Raw genomic sequence first — 19,813 nt, 5'->3', positions numbered from 1 at the left:
TTGTATATAAAACATATTTATAAACATAGTGTTGTGAAATCTTAGGGAGATATTTTTATTTCTTTTATCGATTTTTTGGATTGTTATTATTTTTTATTTTCTTTTATCAATTTTTTTGAATTGTGACTAATTTTTTTTGACCAATTCTTGGAATTGGTATTTTTTGAAAAATTTTTTTTGATTTTTTTCTTAGAAAATGAAAATAAAAAATTGTATTTTTTTGAAAAAAGATTTTGTTTTTTTTCTTGAAAAATGAAAAATAAAAGAAGTTGTATGAAAAATAATAAAATTGAAAAAAGAAAATCCATTCAGCATTAAGGAAAGATAACATTATTTAAGATTACGTAAATCTCGACTTAGAAATTCAACAAATAAGGAATCTAACACTGGCGACGACACGGGCGACGAACAGAGGAAATAACTAAAATTCGATATAAAAGTATCTAAGATGACACCATCGATTCCCATTAAGGTTAACAGTGATTCTTTCTCAACATTTCGTATTAAATTAGAGGCATATTTTATATTGAATGATATATCTGACAACGAGAAAAAAAGGGCAGCACTCGTATCTGCATTGTCCTCCTACGACTTAAATAAAGTAATTTTAAAATTCGCTCCCAAGTCTATTAATAAAATTAAATATGACGATATGTTAGATTCTTTGATAGCTAACGAAAAAAAAATAGCACCATTGGAAAGTTTCCAATTTGTTAAACGTACCCAAAGAGAGGGAGAAACTAATTTGGAATTTTTAAATTCGTTAAAGGCTTTAGCATTGAAATGCAACTTCAAAGAGAAATATGAAGAAAATCTAAAAATGCTGATAATCAACGGATTGGAGAGTAAAGAGATCAAAACAAAGTTATTATTAGAAGAGGACATGGGAGTAGAGGAAATCGAAAAACTCCTCCGAACTATGGATTTGATAGAGGAAAAAGAAAAAGCGGAAGATATATTTTATTGTCAAGATGGAAAGGATCGATGCGAAGATAAAATAGAAAGTAATAAAATAACAAGACAATCAAAAGCGCAATAGTAATAATAATAGCCAGGAACGATATAGGGACAATTATCCTTACCAGACAAGATTAGATAATAGATTTATTAGATATAATTATTATAACAACTCGAAATATGGAAGGCATAATATAATAATGATAACGCGCAGTACAATTATAATAATAATGATAACAAATATAATAATAATGTTAACAAATATAGTAATAATGATAACTAATACTATCGATATAATTGGTACGATAACAATGAATATTATCATAAAAACAAATATCAATATTCTGATAAGATAAGGGGAAAGTACAGCACTAACAATAAAAACTATAAATACAACGACAATCAATATTTCCAGACAAAAAAAATTGCTTCAAATGCGGTAGTGACAAACATCTGATTAAATCTTGCGATCAAAAAGGCAACGAGATATATCGTATATATACTCGATGGATATTAAATCTTGTAAAGAAAAATTCAAAGTCAATCTAAGTATAGAGGGTAAGGAAATAAACATGATCCTAGATACAGGAGCATCAGTATCAATTATTTCGTTAAAGACTTGGAATACAATCAACTCCGATAAAATGATTCATGATTCGGGCACAAAATTAAGGATGTACGAAGGTAACGAAATAGCCATTATAGGTAGTGTGGAAGTGAAAGTTCAAATAAAAGATATCATAAAAAATCTACCTTTGGTTATTGTGAAGGAGGGACCGAAGATGCATACGATAATAATAATACTAAATTAAAACTATCTGCTGAAACTATCAGCAATATAAGATTTGCAATCTAAACGATGACATTTACAAAACAATTCGGAGAAAATTTTACCAATTATATTCTAAGACTTGAACCGCATTTTGCGGCAAACAATATTACAGATAAAAAAAAGAAAAAAGCGATAATTAATTTCTCATTACAATCCAGCGATATATATATTATAGCCCAAAAAGCTGTGCCGAAAAATATGATGGATCTAAAGTATTATGATATGTTAAATATTTTAAAGGGGAAGGAAGCATGTTATATTCCCGCGATAGACCATGAAATTTATCCTCAAAAATTTGAAGAAAACAAAATTATTGATAAAATAAAACACGAATACAAAAAGGATAATAATGTCAACGAAATGGATATAGGAAACGAAAAATTCAGGGATAAAGCACCCGACTCAAAAAAATTACCAGATTTTATGCCTTGTTATATAACTTCCATTAACGATTCTGTAAATTCTTACAGTTTAGCACTTGCGTCAAGTATCGAGAAAAAAGAACAAGTCACGTCAAAACAAAAGAAATGTTCAAAGTATTTATTAAAGGATAAATTACAAGTTAAAACCACTAAAATCATGAGTATAATATAATTGATGTAACACCCAAGTCTCCAACTAGACATAATCAAGATGTAAAAATGAAAAATATTCTAAAGGATAAAAACAGTGGAAAAATTATCAAATAATTACAATATAAAAGCGAAAAATATTTTAAAGGACAAAAATAAGGGAAAAATCAAATTAAATAATGATAACGGACTTATGAATATTTTATTAAAATCTCACGATATAGAGATTAAACTAGATTATGATCATATCGAGAAAGTGGAAATTAAGGGAAAATATTCACCCAAAATCAAAAATTACAAATTCGATATATGTAAATTAAAAATATTTCAATATAACATCTGGGACGACGATGTATCAGCACCTCAGATAAAATTAGGAGAAATCGGTAACAAAAAGATTAAGAGACTCACGATCAGAATAATTCAACAAATAGAGCTACCGAAGAGGGAAAAATTTACGAATTCCAACAAGACTAAACTCACAACCAAGATCAACAACTTCGACTTCGGTTGGGGAAGAAAATGGAAGCAGGATACGAAAATAAAAAAAATACTAAGCGAATTCTTATTAGCTTATAGCCAGCATACGACTACAGGACAAACCCCAGCACAGATGATGTTTGGACGGAATGCTCGGAATCATCTTGAAATGATTAAAGAAACCCATGAGAGCAAACAAGACGATACGCACGCAGATCAAAGAGGTACATTTTTCAAGATAGGACAATCAGTATGGACGAAAACTTATAGTGACAAAGTAAAGTGGATCAAGGGGACTATAGTGGGCCGATCGGGAAAGTTCATATATACTGTGGATACCGCTAAGGGCTAGTGGAAGAGACATAAAGATCAAATTAGAAAATCTTTTTAAAAAAGGGAGATGTTATGAAATCTTAGGGAGATATTATTATTTTTATTTTTTTATGATTTTTTGGATTGTTATTATTTTTTATTTTCTTTTATCGATTTTTTGGAATTGTGCCTAATTTTTTTGACCAATTCTTGGAATTGGTATTTTTTTGAAAAAGATTTTTTTTTGATTTTTTTCTTAGAAAATGAAAATAAAAAATTGTATTTTTTTGAAAAAAGATTTTGTTTTTTTTTCTTGGAAAATGAAAAATAAAAAAAGTTGTATGAAAAATAATAAAATTGAAAAAAGAAAATCCATTCAGCATTAAGGAGATAACATTATTTAAGATTACGTAAATCTCGACTTAGAAATTCGGCGACTTAGAAATTCAACAAATAAGGAATCTAACACATAGTTAAAAACGTTTGAATTAATTAAGCATTGTTTATAAATTGATAATATAGTTTTAAAAATAATGTATTATTTTAAAACGGAAGTTATTGAAGGGTATACTTTTAAATCCTAGGCACTTCAGGATTGTCTTTAATCCTGGGAATAAAATAAGAAATATTTTAAATTTGCACCCTATCAATGTTGGGATTCTCCAAATCAATTTGATTTATAATTAAATGAGTCAACAGCAATTCCAGAAATATTATAGGAACCTTTTATAAATTCTTTGCATAGTTTTTTCCATCTCATTGTAATCATAACATTTAACTTCATAAATATGTTTATTCCTAGGCTGGATGCTTGTAAACGTGTTTCTTAAATGAAGAGATGAGTATTATTCTTGTGTGTAATTTTTTTTGTGATATTTGAGGATTCATTTAGTTGCACTAATATATTTGTTAGATTATTGTGATAAGGTACGCTCCAGGGATCCAAACCGAACCGTTAAACCGCTAAAAACCGGTATTTTTTATCGAACCTGACCGAACCTAAACCGCTAAAAAAATTATAGCCTAACCGAACCGATAAAATGCCTCTGAACCGGTTCGAGACTCATGATTTTATGCTTATAAAATAATATGTAAGTTATTATTAGTACAAATGAAAAAATTTCAATTATATTCTAATTATTTTAAAGATTATCATGAATCACGTTTGATTGATAAGTGTCGGTAATAATTTTTGTAAACTTTAGTAAATTGTCATTTAACAACATCCAAAATATTATTATAAATCACATATCAAATCTGATATCATATTGGCAGTGCATGCTACCAGAGTTAGTGTAGACTATGGAAAGATGTTTTTCAACAATTAAATTTATAAGCTATCACCTTATAGATGTAATTTGAGTGGGACGAATTTTGAAAATATATTAATTGTGTGGCTTAATAAAAAAAATTTAAGTAAAAAAAGTAAAATATTGTTCATATTAAAATTAATCATTGATATTTATTTTTATATTTATAAATTAAATTTTATTTTATAATGTGCAATTAAAATAAAAGGTAAGTTTTATACATGTATTTTTTTAAATTAATGATAAAATAAAAAAATATTTTCCCTATACATAATTCCAATGTAGGTTTGGATATTTTGATTTTTTACGAACCGAACCTGAACCTTGAACCGTTATTTTTATCCGAACCTGAAGCCGAACCGATATTCCTTTTGGTTTGGATCCCTGGTACGCTCATATATTTCAATGTTGCTCTAAATGACATTTAAGATATTTTTTTTTGTGGGGGGGGGGGAGATTTAGAACCTTATATTTAATAGCTAATAATATATGTAAGGGATAATATTAAAAGCCTGAATTTTTATTTTTAGACACGAGACTGACCCTTAATTTTTAATTGAACAATTTAAATTTTTATTTTTATAAAGTTAAATAAAATCTCTAAATCGCTTTGTCCTAATCCCACAGTAGTACTTATTTAAGCCTAATGATCTTTTTTATTTTAATAAAAGTCAGAGACTTGCAAAGATCAAAATTTTAGGCTCAGCTGGATTTAATTTTTTTTTTTCATTTCAAGGTTGGCTCGGGATTTATTTTTTTTTAAATTTTCAAGCCCCGGTGTAGTATTGTAAAATCAATACCATCTAAAATCAATACGATATTGATTCTACAATATTGTAAAATCAATACCGTATTGATAATTTATGACCGAACCTCAACTTTTACCTATAAAATTAATGAATGAAATTGGTACATTTAAATTTATATCATGCAGTAACAGATAAATATCAAACAATAAAAGAATACTTAGTAATAGGGAATTATCCTTTACTGCTTAAATTGGTATTTATGTCAAGCAATAACAGATAAACATCAAACAATAAAAGAATATTTAGTAACAGGAAAATATCCTTTACTGCTTAAATTGGTACATTTAAATATATATCAAGTAATAACAGATAAATATCAAACAATATAAGAAAACTTAGTAACAGGAAAATATCTTTTACTGCTTAAAATTTAAATAATATTTAATATAGGCATCTTCAGATCATTTTAATTGTATTATAATGTAATATATACTCAATTTTTTGTGATAATTATGTTTCCTTTTTTGTGATAAATTTTCTTTTTATAATATTTTTATTGTTTTTTTTAAATAAAATTATGTTTATCCTTTTTATTTATATAGTATTAAGAAATCAGCCAGTTTAATATTATTGCAATAAAATAAAGTTTCAGTTTAAAATAATTAGTGCTGTAAACGTTACTACAAAAAAGAAACGCTTTACCGTTACTCGTTACATCTGAAAAAAGGAACGCGCGTTACCGACTTTTTAAAAAAATAACGGGCTACTCGTTACTTAAAAAAATTAAATATATACAAAAATAATATTTATTTTTTTCCGACAATATATAATAAAATAAAACTATACAAAAAAAATATATAATATCGTTTTATAAAAAAATATTCATATATTTAATATAATATTAAAATTATACAAAAATAATATATTATAAGATAACATCTTTATGTAACAATTTATTTTTAGAAACAATTGATTTTAAAATTTTGATCAGACAAACAAGTGGGCTTAGTGCTCAATACAGCTGGTTAAATTATGGGATGGTATATATAGTATTTTAATAATAAATAAAATCTATAATGAAATTCTCTGTAAAATTTTGTTATTGGATAAATCCTGGCTACGCCACTATTTCTATAAATATTATTTAAACAAAGTTAATAAAATCACTATTTTTTATTCTTTAAATTTATTAACAATTATATTCAAACCAATAGCAATACTAAAACAAGAAATAGAAGATATAAAAAACTCAATATAATACTTCGAACCAAAACCAATATTTTGTTAATCTTAGGCTTTTAATGTTGGTTCTCAGCCCATACTGTAGTATAAATTAATTACTTATATGATAGGCTATGCCTATCCACATATTTTTCACCGATCCGACCGATATTGCTTCAAAACCGATCCGATACTGATACCGATCTGATATTTATATTGATTTTTCACCATACCCCTTTGAACCAAATTACTAATTAAGTAATCAATATTTTTTATCCAAAAAATCAGATTATGCATTTAATTTAATTTTTTTTATGTCTACAATTAAGACTATTATTTAAAAAACATATATTTGATAATATATCCATTTTATGTTGGTATGAATTATAAAATTGTATTTAATATATAAAATTATAATATATTCGATTTTTTAAAATAAATATGAGAGCCTCTAGATTTTCTGGCAATAAGCTTCTATGATATGGAGTATCTATATCCCCTGCCGTACTGAAGGTAAACTAAGTTATTCCGCAGATAACGCATTTTGCAAAATTATCTTTGTCTTTTGTAAAATATTTCCATAATTCAGATACCATATTTAAAAATATTCTTTTATTTAAAGTATAAATAATAAAATTGGCGTTATTATTTAAAAAAATATAAAATAATTAAAATTTTGGGGTTTCCTTTCTATTTTAATTAAAATAACTTTTAAAATACTATAAATCTATTTTAAAAAAGAATAAAATTTAGGAAGTGTTGTGCATTTGCATTGTTTAAAAAAATTATTTATAAAATATTATAATAATGTAAAATAAATATACATAATATAAAATAACAAAAAAAAAGAATAGAAAAAAAGATCAGATCGGTTTATTACAGGTATCGGCCAGAACCGATATTTTTAGATAACGCCAAATATCGATGCCAATCCGATATTTAATATCGACACAGCCATACTTATATTTCCATGATTAAGCTTTTCAAAATATTATGAAAGAAGTAATATTTAAAATATTGATATATTAATTTATCTTTTTACCTTCAAATGCTTTTTTAAGTTTGAACTGCTGGACATTGAGGTTGAAATATTTGTGTCAGGATATAATTTACATTAACAAAGTTTAGACTTGGTACCATTAATTTCCTTTATTGGTGGGAAGAGTTAAATCATCTTCATCTGAAGATATAAGTACTATGGACATAATCTTAAAATAAATTATAAGAATAATAATATCATTATTAATATTAACTTTGAATTTTAATTGAATATTAATTTCGACAGAAAATTTAACAAGAATTAAAAATAAAAATGAAGGAAGTGGTTGATATGAATTAAAACTCGGCTTAAATTAATTAAAAAATAAATAAAAGTATTTTATAATACAATAAAATATGTTTTTCTTTTTGTTGATATTTTTAAAAAAAATAATATAAAGTAACGAGAAACGTTTTGCGTTACCGTTACTCAAAAAAAAAGAAATGCGTTACTTACTCGTTACCTCTAGAAAAAGGTAACGAATGGCGTTCCTTTCCTTCAAAAAAAGTAACGTCCTTAGTAACAACGTTACTTTTTTGACGTTACTTCACAGTACTAAAAAGAATAATTTAAAACATTAAGATTTGATTTAAAATTTTTTTATATGTCACATAAATATAAGTGTTTAATTTTAATCAGCTAAAAATATAATTGCATATGCATCTAAAAAATAAAATGACGATTTGATGAAGCCAACAGAAAATAATTAAAACATAATCAGAGTGATAGATATTGATTGAGATTCTTTGATGTAATAGAAACCCTCATTTGTCTATTATTAGCTTAAGCTTTTGTCTATTAAAATTTTAAGGCTAGAGATCCCAATAATACGATGATAAATAAAGAAAACTTGTATACATTGTATTTAATTAAAATTTTCTGCAGGATGGAGTTGAATAAACATAATTTAACCATAAGAAGAAAATTATTACAAATAATGGGTTAACAAATAAAAATTATATAGGATATCAAGAATTGTAAAATAAATAAATTCCCTAAAATAATTATATAAAATCATTTTTATAAACAATTAAATATATTTAAAACTATTAAATCTATTTTAAATAAATTTTTTTACAAATCAAAAATGGCTGCCAATATTTTTGAAGCGATGAAAAATATATAATAAATATTTTACAATTTTAATGGCCGCCAATATTTTTGAAACGATGAATAAATATTTTACAATTTTAATGGCCGCCAATATATTTGAAGCGATGAAAACATCTCTTAAAAATCAATACGGTATTGATTCTACTATATAATATCAATATGGTATATTGAAACTACAATGGGTATTGATTTCATAATCCTACACCGGCTCTGGATTTTTTTTTTTAATTTGACCCGCCAGATTTTTATTTTGAATATTTTGTTGGCAGCTTGGAATTCTTAAAATTTTGTCATTTTGAATAATTTTTACTGTAAGATGCAAAAGTTTCAAAGGGAAATTTAAAATATGAGCAGTAAATTAATAATGATTTTCCAACTGATTTTAATTTTTTAAACTTGGCCGGTATTTTTAATTAAAATATTTTTAACCCAGATCTGGATATTAAAAATTATACCAATTTTAGGTCCTTCACGGGCCGGTTCTGCATAAAAGTACATAAATTTTTTGAAATTAATTTTTGGGCTCTCTATTTCTTCTTTTTTATCTTTAATTAATGTAGAGTAGCTGATAGCATGCACATTCAACCTCCTTCAGGTATTCAATTTGACTGTTATGGGCGATTCACTACCTCAAGTTTAATCACTGTAAATCGAGTATGATAAACTATGCTGTGTCTAATCGAGTTGCATTTTATGATTTATTTTTATAAAGATTTTTAAAAAAATAAAGTTTTATTGAAAATCAAACTAAAATAAATTTATATTGTATATTTAAATTCTATTTATTTTTATATGTATGTTATCGGCTATATGCATGATCAAACTATGTATAATAACTTATAAAATTATCTGAAATTTATACGGTAGTTTATGTTTTACACGATTATAGTACAACTCAAGGAAATTGCCTTTGCAACATCTATTATTTAAATTAAATTCGTCTATTTTCAATCACTTGACCTGTCATTGACAAGTTATTAATAAAACGGATTAAAATTTATTAAAAACCATTTTATACATTAAATTAATCCTAGCTACCCCTCAAGCCTTTATTTATCACTAACCCATATCTCTAACCTTCAATCCTACTCCTTACTTTAGATTTGTCTAGTTATAAATATATTTATCCAATTAATTTCCTCTCAGTTGAATATTCCCTAAGTTTGAGCTATTATTATTTTACACAAAAGTTTATTTTTAAATTTATGAAACGCACCTAATAAATGATTTAAAGTTGCAAAATATTTTGCTGAAATAATTTTTAAATTTGGAGATCTGATTTTCCGAAAATATATTCCAAGTGTATAATATCTATTCCTATATACTAAAATTTCTATCATATGTACTAAAATTTAGATTGCATAGCTTTTTGACGATTTGTTATAACCTACAATTATTTATTTATATACAAGGTACTACTACTAATAATCTATTAACGTTTATTTAAATAATGGAAATTTAGTAACCACCTCTCATCAAAATATAAATAAATTTTGGTTCACATCTCATAAGATAGGCAAATTTATAATTTATCCATCATTAAATGAAGGAGGAATATCATTTACCAATCATTATATGGTTAACTAATGAATACTACACTATACTATTTCAAGTTTACAAATATTTTAAAAGATTATTACTTTGACTTATATATTATTTTAGCTTATGTTAATAACATTAACAATAATTAAATGTATATGTATATTCTAAAATTAAACATGCTTTTTAATAAATAGATAAAAAATACATCATTAATTTGAGGATCATTTATAAATTTTTTGATTATGAGCAGGGGCGTCGCTAGCCTTTACAATCTCAGGGGGCTCAACTATAAAAAATTAATGGGTGGCGAAGCCCCCATATCCCATAATTGGCGGGAATAATATTTTTTAATACAAAATCTATTTATTATAGTATAAAATATTTTTGATTGCTAATATAAAAAAATTTTGCCTCTAATGAATTAAAAGTGATAAAAAAGGTTAATTAATTCATACATATGCATTAATTGTTAATGGTTTTTAAAAACTAAATAATATATCACAATTCTTAGCAACTTACATTGACGAAAGGTCATAAAACTAATATAACTTTCTGTTACCATTTTAGACAATGTTTTATAGAATGGACTAATATGGAAAAAATTCTAACCAAATCAATAATTCTTGAAGAAGAGAATATAAACGACCAATTTTAGATGACATGATAGAAGCTAGATGATAAGTAATCAAAAAAATTATTTTGAGATATTTTTCTAGATTACACAGTTGACCATTATTGCTTATCTAAAATATGTAATCATATGCTCTCAGCAGCTGTAGTAATAATCCTAACTTACATAGCCATACAAATAATAGATGCTGGTAAATTTGCAGTCATAGCCATGACACTCACGATGTTAACTCATATCCGAATTTATTAAGTTAGATAAATTGATAAAACAAAAACACTAAAAATCTTTAGAAGAAATTATGCAAATATATTGAAGTCTTTTATTATTTACACGGTAAGGATGCCATATTAGAAATGAAACATTTTGTAGGTATAAAATAAGAACCAGAGTGATATGATGAAATATTTAAGATTTTATATATTATTGTCGCATCACCTCTAGTTGTTATATTCTTAAAATAATAATAGTATGTAATAATATCAATAATATACTCGTACTTAAAATTTAACTCAAAACTGTTTTTCAAATAAGAAAAAAATAACTTTCCTAAAAACACGTAAAAAAAGAAAAGAAAGATATCTAATTTATTACATCCATTGTGGGATGAATAATAAGATGTTTAATTTTAAACATTTTTAAATAAATAGATGGGGTTAAAAAATTGAATGCAAATTATTACTTAAATATATTATCAAAAGAATTTATTAGTAAAATTTATTAAATATAAACTATAATATATTATATAACTGTCAAATACGTCTGCAAAAATGGCATTTTGCCTAATATTTTATAACCAATTAAGATTTATTAACCTTCTCTCATAAATGTCTTATACGTCCTGCTAACAAAGAGACCCCATTACATGAACAAATAAAATCGAACATTGATAATTTTGACAATATTCAAATGATTAACTACAATCATAATGTTAAAAAGCAAGTAGATGATATAACACACAAATGCAAAATTATATCAAATAAAATAGATCAAGGTGACATAGGTGGTGCAATTAAACTCATATCCTCAGATAACCATCTTTCTCCTATCAATGAAGAAACATTACAATTATTGAAACAACTACATCCTGAAGCTTCTACAGATAATCTACCCATCCCTCCAATCCACCAGACTGTAATTTTTACCAGTGATGAAATTGTCAATGCTATCAATTCTTTCAATAAAAACTCAGCAGGTGGTCTTGATGGTTTCAGACCCTCCTATTTTCAATACTTAATTAATCCAAAAAATCCTTCCCATAGTTCTGTCATCAAGGTTTTAACAACTTTTTGTAATAACATAATAAATAATGATATTCCAATACAAACTCACCAAATCCTTTTTGGTGCACGTCTAATTGCTTTATCTAAGCCAGATGGTGGTACCCGTCCTATTGCAGTAGGCTCCTTTTTCAGAAGATTAATAGCCAAAATCATAATTGAACACATCAAACATGATGCTGTCAACATATTAAATTCTTATCAACTAGGTTTTGGGATCAAGGGTGGCTGTGAAATAGCGGCTCATACATTAAGAATTTACTTAGAAAACCCACCACCTGATTCTGTAATATGTAAACTAGATTTTAAAAATGCCTTCAATAGCCTACATCGTACCTCATTTTTAAAATTCTTCTATGAAACATTTCCCTGTTATTCTAAATTTATTGAATCCTCATATGGTTTTCAGACGCCTTTGACATATGGATCTTATCAGATTTTATCCCAAGAGGGCATCCAACAAGGAGATCCATTAGGACCTCTTCTTTTTTGTTTTGGAATCCATCATCTCATCTACCAAATTAAACAAAATTTTAACCTAGATCTTAATCTATGGTATTTAGACGATGGGACCATATGTGGCCCTTCAGCTAATGTACTAAGCGCCTTAAAACACCTGGAAATCAATTCCCAAGCTATCGGCCTGGTACTCAACATAAATAAAACAGAATTATGTTTCTTAAACAATAAGCCACAAAAGTTGGAAGGCTACAAAATCATTGCTCCTGACAGCTTAACCTTACTTGGGTCCCCATTAGCTAATGCGACCAAATCGGAAGATTTTCTCAACAAGATTTTTAAAAGCTTTTACAGTATGGAGCACATTCTTAGTCTCCTACCAGCTCATCAATCTTTATTTTTAATTCGCAAATGCCTGTACATACCTAAATTTATGCATATTTTCCGATCATCATCTTTTTTCAAAAACAATGAATTCATATCTAAAATTCAGGATAAATTTAAAATATTTCTGGAAAAAATTTTAAACATAAATTTAAACTCATTCAATTGGTCACTTGCTCAGCTACCTTCTAAACTAGGAGGTTTAGATTTTTTTCCGCTCAATCTTTTATCCTTATCATCATTCGTATCATCTCGATTATCTAACAATTCTATTATTTCTGGCTTCATATGCCCTACCGATCGTTTATTAGACGACGCTATTGACAAATGGAAGGCAAACACACCCATTAACACCGTATTACCATCAATCATCACACACAAAAATTTTTTCACACCTTTAATCTCTAAATACCAGACAGATATATCAGTCAATCCACCTTTAGATTGCATTCAACTCCTTCAATTATCTGACAGACTTGGTGGTCATGAATGGTTAGAATCACTCCCTAGTCGCAACCTTGGTAATCTCTTATCAGATGAACAACTGAGAGTAACCATTGGTCTACGTCTAGGTTGCGATATAGTACAGCCTCATGCCTGCGTCAAATGCAAATCACCCGTTGATTCAAAGGGTAGACATGGCTTAAATTGCATTTTTAGTCAAGGGCGACATCAACGCCACTCAGCTGTAAACCATATAATAAATAGAAGCTTAACAGCTGCACACATTCCTAACAATCTCGAACCATCGAATTTATCTCAAGTAGATGGTTTAAGACCTGATGGTATGACAACCATACCTTGGGCCCTCGGCAAATCACTCATATGGGACTACACGTGTGTTTCATCATTCCCTTCAAACATAAATTTCAATTTAATAACACAGGCTGAAATTAAAAAGATAAACAAATACAAAAATTTTAAAAACTTTTTATTCACTCCAGTTGTGACTTCTACTAACGGGCATTTTTCGCCTTCAACATTTTTGTTTTTAAAAAATCTTGCTAATAAAATACGACTTTTCACAAATGAACCAAGAGAATTCCTTTTTATTCGACAAAAAATTCAAATAGAAATTTTTAGACACAATTATGGTTCCTTTTTGGGGACTCAATTATAGAATTTTATTTTTAATTATATAATTATAATTTATAAATTATAATATTTTTAATTAGGTGTTATGTGAAACAAATAAATAATATTAAAATAAAAAAATAAAAAAATTATATATAATAGAGGATTATAAGCTATGTCTACTGACTTTTATAAAGAATTCTTTTATACTTATGTGGACCTTGAAAATATTTTTACGAAGAGGCATGGTAATTAATTTAAAAATGAATAATATAGTTGATTAGCGATTTTGAACTCGGCTAATTATAATATTAAATTGGTTAATTTTCAATTAATAAATGATTATATTTATTTAATTAGGGTTATATAATAATTTAAATAATAAAAGTCAATTAAGCTTCAACTGTTAATGCTACATTACATTAATATTTAGTGAGTGATATTCTATTTTTAACAAGAATTTGATTGCAAGCTGGCATAGTGAAAATATAATTTATATGTATTAATCTAATCTAATAATTAAAATAGTATTCATTTAATAAATATTTAGATAGTTATTAATTTTTAAATAGTAAAATTAAATCTATATATTACTCAATAGAATTATAAAAGAAATCGTTCAGGGGGCGATCAAAAAAACTTTTTAGTTCAAAAGGATATTAAGGAGCCATTAACAAAAAAATTTTGCTTCGGGCCTATTCAAATTTTTCAAAGGGCTTTAGCCCCTGCACGCCCTTACCTAGTGACGCCAATAATTATGAGTAGTGTTGTTAAATGGCTCGTTTTGAGCCGATTTTTAAAAACGGCTAACTCAATATTTTAGCCCGAAAAATGCATAAGCCTTGAAATTTCGATAATATATGTCTAGACCTTTGTTCCTTCTATGAGCGAAATTTTCAAGCTTGCGTAATATTTTTCTGGATGAAATATTGAGTTAGCCCTTTTAAAATCGGGTAACGAGCCGTTTAACACTAATTATGAGTAATTATTAGAATTAAAAATCACCATTCAATCTCAGTAGGAATTTAATATTGCCCAAATCAAATAATCGAAAACTTTAATTATTTTACTATGAATCAAAATTCACTAAAATTTATATTTTTCGTTATAAAATTAAATTCTTGTTTCTTTCCCCAATATAATTTTTTTAAAACTATCATCTACATTTGGGGTTAATTTGTAAATTTTATGAACAGTCTTTGGGATTAAGATAAATCCAAATCAATTTTGTAAAAAATATTTTATAAGTATAAATCTGTATAAAATTTAATATAAGAACATGTAATAGTATTTTTAAACTTAATACTTTAATTTTTCATTTATGTCAAAATTCACTAAAATATATTTTTTTAGATTTTTAGGATTTTAAAAATATTTTATTTTTTTGACTCATTCTGTGTAAACTTACTCATATAAACATAAAATGAAAAAAATTTTAAGTTTCCGTCATTATATTTTGAGTTATGCTATATAAATTCTCAGTTTAGTCAAAAAAATTTAAAATAGGATTTTAAAAATATTCTATTTTTTGACCCATTTTGTGTAAACTTAATCATATAAACATAAAATGAAAAAAAATTAAGTTTCCGTCATTATTTTTTGGTTATGATGTCAATTCTCAGTTTAGCAAATTTTTTTTTAGATTTTTGGGTTTTTATTTATTTTTTGACTCATTGTGTGTAAACCTACTCATATAAACATAAAATGGAAAAAATTTTAAGTTTCCGTCATTATTTTTTGAGTTATGATGTCAATTCACAGTTTAGTCAAATATTTTTAGATTTTTGGGATTTTAAAAATATTTTAATTTTTTAACTCATTTTGTGTAAACTTACTCATATAAACATAAAATGAAAAAATTTTAAGTTTCCTTCATTACTTTTTGAGTTATGATGTCAATTCTCACTTTAGCTAATTTTTTTTAGATTTTTGGGATTATAAAAATATTTTATTTTTTTGACTCATTTTGTGTAAACATACTCATATAAACATAAAATGAAAAAAATTTAAGTTTCCGTCATTATTTTTTGAATTATGATGCCAATTCTCAGTTTAGTCAAAAAAATTTAGATTTTTAGGATTTTAAAAATATTTTATTTTTTTGACTCATTTTGTGTAAACATACTCATATAAACATAAAATGGAAAAAAATTTAAGTTTCCGTCATTATTTTTTGAGTTATGATGTTAATTCTCAGTTTAGTCAAAAAATTTTAGATTTTTAGGATTTTAAAAATATTCTATTTTTTGACCCATTTTGTGTAAACTAATTTATATAAACATAAAATGATAAAAATTTTAAGTTTCCGTCATTATTTTTGGAGTTATGATGTCAATTCTCAGTTAGTCAATTTTTTAGATTTTTGGGATTTTAAAAATATTTTATTTTTTTAACTAATTTTGTGTAAACTAACTTATATAAACATAAAATGATAAAAAATTTAAGTTTCCGTCATTATTTTTTGAGTTATGATGTCAATTTTCAGTTTAGTCAATTTTTTTTTAGATTTTTGGGATTTTAAAAATATTTTATATTTGACTCATTTTTTGTAAACTAATTGATATAATCATAGAATGATAAAAATTTTAAGTTTCCATCATTATTTTTGGAGTTTTGATGTCAATTCTCAGTTAGTCAATTTTATAGATTTTTGGGATTTTAAAAATATTTTATCTTTTTAACTAATTTTGTGTAAACTAACTTATATAAACATAAAAATGATGAAAAATTTAAGTTTCCGTCATTATTTTTTGAGTTATGATGTCAATTCTCAGTTTAGTCAATTTTTTTTTAATTTTTGGGATTTTAAAAATATTTTATTTTTTTGACTTATTTTGTATAAACCTACTCATATAAACATAAAATGAAAAAAAATTGTTTTCTTCATTACTTTTTGAGTTATGATATAAATTCTCAGTTTAGTCAAAAAATTTTAGATTTTTGGGATTTTAAAAATATTTTATTTTTTTGACTCATAAATAAATGCAATAATTTATAGTTGTTATTGAATCAGAAAACTAGTTTACGTCAGTTAAAATTTAGGGGCCCTTAAAAGGGCCGTTGGGTTTTCATTGCTCCTAAAAAAGACCGTTAGGTATTTATGTCATAAATAAGTCTACAATCGTTTTAATAAAAGACTAAGGCTAACGAATTCTTTATTTTTTAAAAATGTTTACAGCTTTAATGTTACCTATATGATATTCAAAACTTCTTATTCACTCATTTTTTTTATTATTTTGTATCTTGGGTAAATTAGGATATTAACGGTCGAATAATTCATTTTTTCTTCATACCTACAAATATTTTTGTATGAATCTGGTTCCGGTCAAATTTAATTATTAATTTTCAGATTAAACGATTTACATAATTATGTTGAACACCTGTAGCAGATTTTTAAATAAATTTAGTTGATAAATTAAACGGAAGTAGGACTTCGAGTACAAATTTCAAAGTTTTAAAAAGATAATTATTTTTATAAAATCATTACATAAAATGGTACTCGAAATATCTTACATAATATTTTATTCACCATTGTAAAAATGTTGTTTACAGATATGGGAAAAAGTTAATATATTATTATAATTATTTATCTCACGAGAATATATATGTCGTATTGGGATATGGAATCATGTGGGATTCGGAATCCCCACGTTTTATTCGGGATCTTTTTTTTAAAATGTTTTTTAAAAAATATTCCGAATCCCCAGAAAAAAAAATTTTCTTCTCTTTTTTTGCGGCTAGCATCATATAATTAAAAGGCCAAAATAAGGGAAAAGAGAATTTAAAAAAAGTAAATAGTATAAAATGAAGGCATATAATAAATGAAAAGGGATGAGGTTAAGACTTTTTTGTTTTAAAATATATATTTATAAAAAATTTGAATTATTGCAACAATTATTCAATGCAATATGGCATTTCGTTGAACATTTAAGCAGGGACCCGAACCGTTATTTATAACGGTTCAGTTTGGTTACGGTTATATAAAGTTCCGTTCGGTTCAGCTATTTATAAAGATTTATTACGGTTAGAAATTTTTTTTTATTGAAGCAACACCATCTTCTAATTTATTTTTATTACAAGCATCTATGAATTATATATAAAAAAATATATAAGATTCAAAATAACTCATTTTTAAATATATTATTTGATAAGTAATATATTTTCAAGTATAAATGGATTCCTTTTTGTTCATTGTGATAACACAAAAAGCCCTTTCTACAGAAACTTGTGTTGCGGGAACCGCCAGTACTATAAGAGCACGTTTATATAATTCTGGATATTCAAATTATTTCCATTTGTAAAATATAAAAACTGAACCGGTTTAACCGTTTTTTATAAAGGTTCTTTTTACTCCTTCAAAAAATAATTATATCGGTTCGGTTACGGTTATGGTTCAGATATTTATAACAAAAATAAAAATTTTTTAAAAAAATATTAAGGGGATTCGGAATCTTTTTTTTAAAAAAAACAATTAAATTATATTTTTTTGCCGCCTGGCTGGCACCAGGAAATTTTATTTTTTAGAGATATTTAATATGTACTACTTTTAGGTATCCCGTCTTTACAGAGAATCTTTTATAGAGAATGCAAATATAGAAAAACCTTTATAGAGAAAACAATTGTAGAGATGTCGTTTATAAAGAATATCGTTTATAGAGAATGATTTTATAGAGAATTTATTTGTAGAGAAACTTTTAAAGAGAAAACAATTATGGAGAATGTCGTTTATAGAGAATTTCATTTATAGAGAATGATTTTGTAGAGAATCTCGTTTATAGAGAATGATTTTGTAGAGAATCTCGTTTATAGAGAATTTATTTTATAGAGAAACTTTTAAAGAGAAAACAATTATAGAGAATGTCGTTTATAGAGAATCTCATTTACAGAGAATGATTTTATAGAGAATCTCTTTTATAGAGAATGATTTTATAGAGAATATTTTTGCAGAGAATTGTTTTAGAGAATTGTTTTACTGAGAATTGTTTTAGAGAATTGTTTTACTGAGAATTGTTTTACAGAAATTGTTTTACAGAGAATTGTTTTAGTGCGAATTATTTTATAGGGAAGGATTAATAATTTTATATTGAAGAATTTTACAGACCATTTGTCGCACGTTGATAGGAACTGTATATTTTTCATTGTTGAAAATATCAGGCATCGATGATCATGGTGACCGCTATCATATAATAAAAATTGTTGCCCGTTATTATTTATTTGATATTCAATAGGGATTATTAGGTCAATTAAATTAACAGGAACAGTAGGCGCCCTTCCTACTAAGCGTTGTTTTCTTTGAATTGTTCTTTTGATTAAGGAACAACTTGGCATTCTCCCCATAGCTGCTGTTGATATATTGGTTGTTATACCCGCTATTATATTATTGGGTAAAGTTTGCGAGGTAGTTGCCTTTTCCTTTTCCTTTATTTGATTTATTTATTTCCTTGCTTCAATTTCGGCAATGTCTGGAACATGATTATGCATTTGATTATGAAATATAACTCCAGATTTTGTCCTTGCCCTTCTATTGCACTCCTCCAAGTGGAATTTAACACAACGCCAATAACTTGTATCGTTAATAAGCCTTTCTCGTTGAAATATAAATGATTCAAAAATTAGTAATTGATTGTTTTGACTGCTTAAAATAAATTCAGCCATTAAAATTTATAAGTTCTTTAAAAAAATTTAGATTTCAAAATTAATGATAATTTTTCTTAAATCCTATTATATATAAAATAAAACTATTAGTGCTTTGCTTTAACTAGTAGAGTAGCAATTTAAAAAAAAAAGCCTGTAGGTCTCTGATTTATAGTGCGCGTTTCTAATTTCCCTGATAAATCTGATTTTACCAAATCTATTCCGAA

At 25.8% G+C, this 19,813-nt stretch overlaps 1 protein-coding gene across 1 annotated transcript in view; it reads left to right on the top strand.

Moving 5' to 3' along the window:
• LOC135926295 (elongator complex protein 4-like) overlaps positions 1 to 9,267 on the top strand; it is a 33,957-nt gene extending 24,690 nt beyond the window's left edge. Inside the window, exon 10 of the mRNA XM_065462109.1 lies at positions 9,146 to 9,267. Within this exon, the coding sequence (XP_065318181.1) occupies positions 9,146 to 9,154 (9 nt within the window). The 3' untranslated portion in view covers positions 9,155 to 9,267. The remainder of the gene's footprint in view (positions 1 to 9,145) is intronic.
• The last annotated feature ends 10,546 nt before the right edge of the window (positions 9,268 to 19,813 follow it).

The sequence above is a fragment of the Gordionus sp. m RMFG-2023 genome, chromosome 3 (assembly GCF_954871325.1).
Source record: "Gordionus sp. m RMFG-2023 chromosome 3, tfGorSpeb1-WG-v2, whole genome shotgun sequence".
Classification (NCBI taxonomy): domain Eukaryota; kingdom Metazoa; phylum Nematomorpha; class Gordioida; order Chordodea; family Parachordodidae; genus Gordionus; species Gordionus sp. m RMFG-2023.
This window is presented reverse-complemented; position numbering and strand designations above follow the sequence as displayed.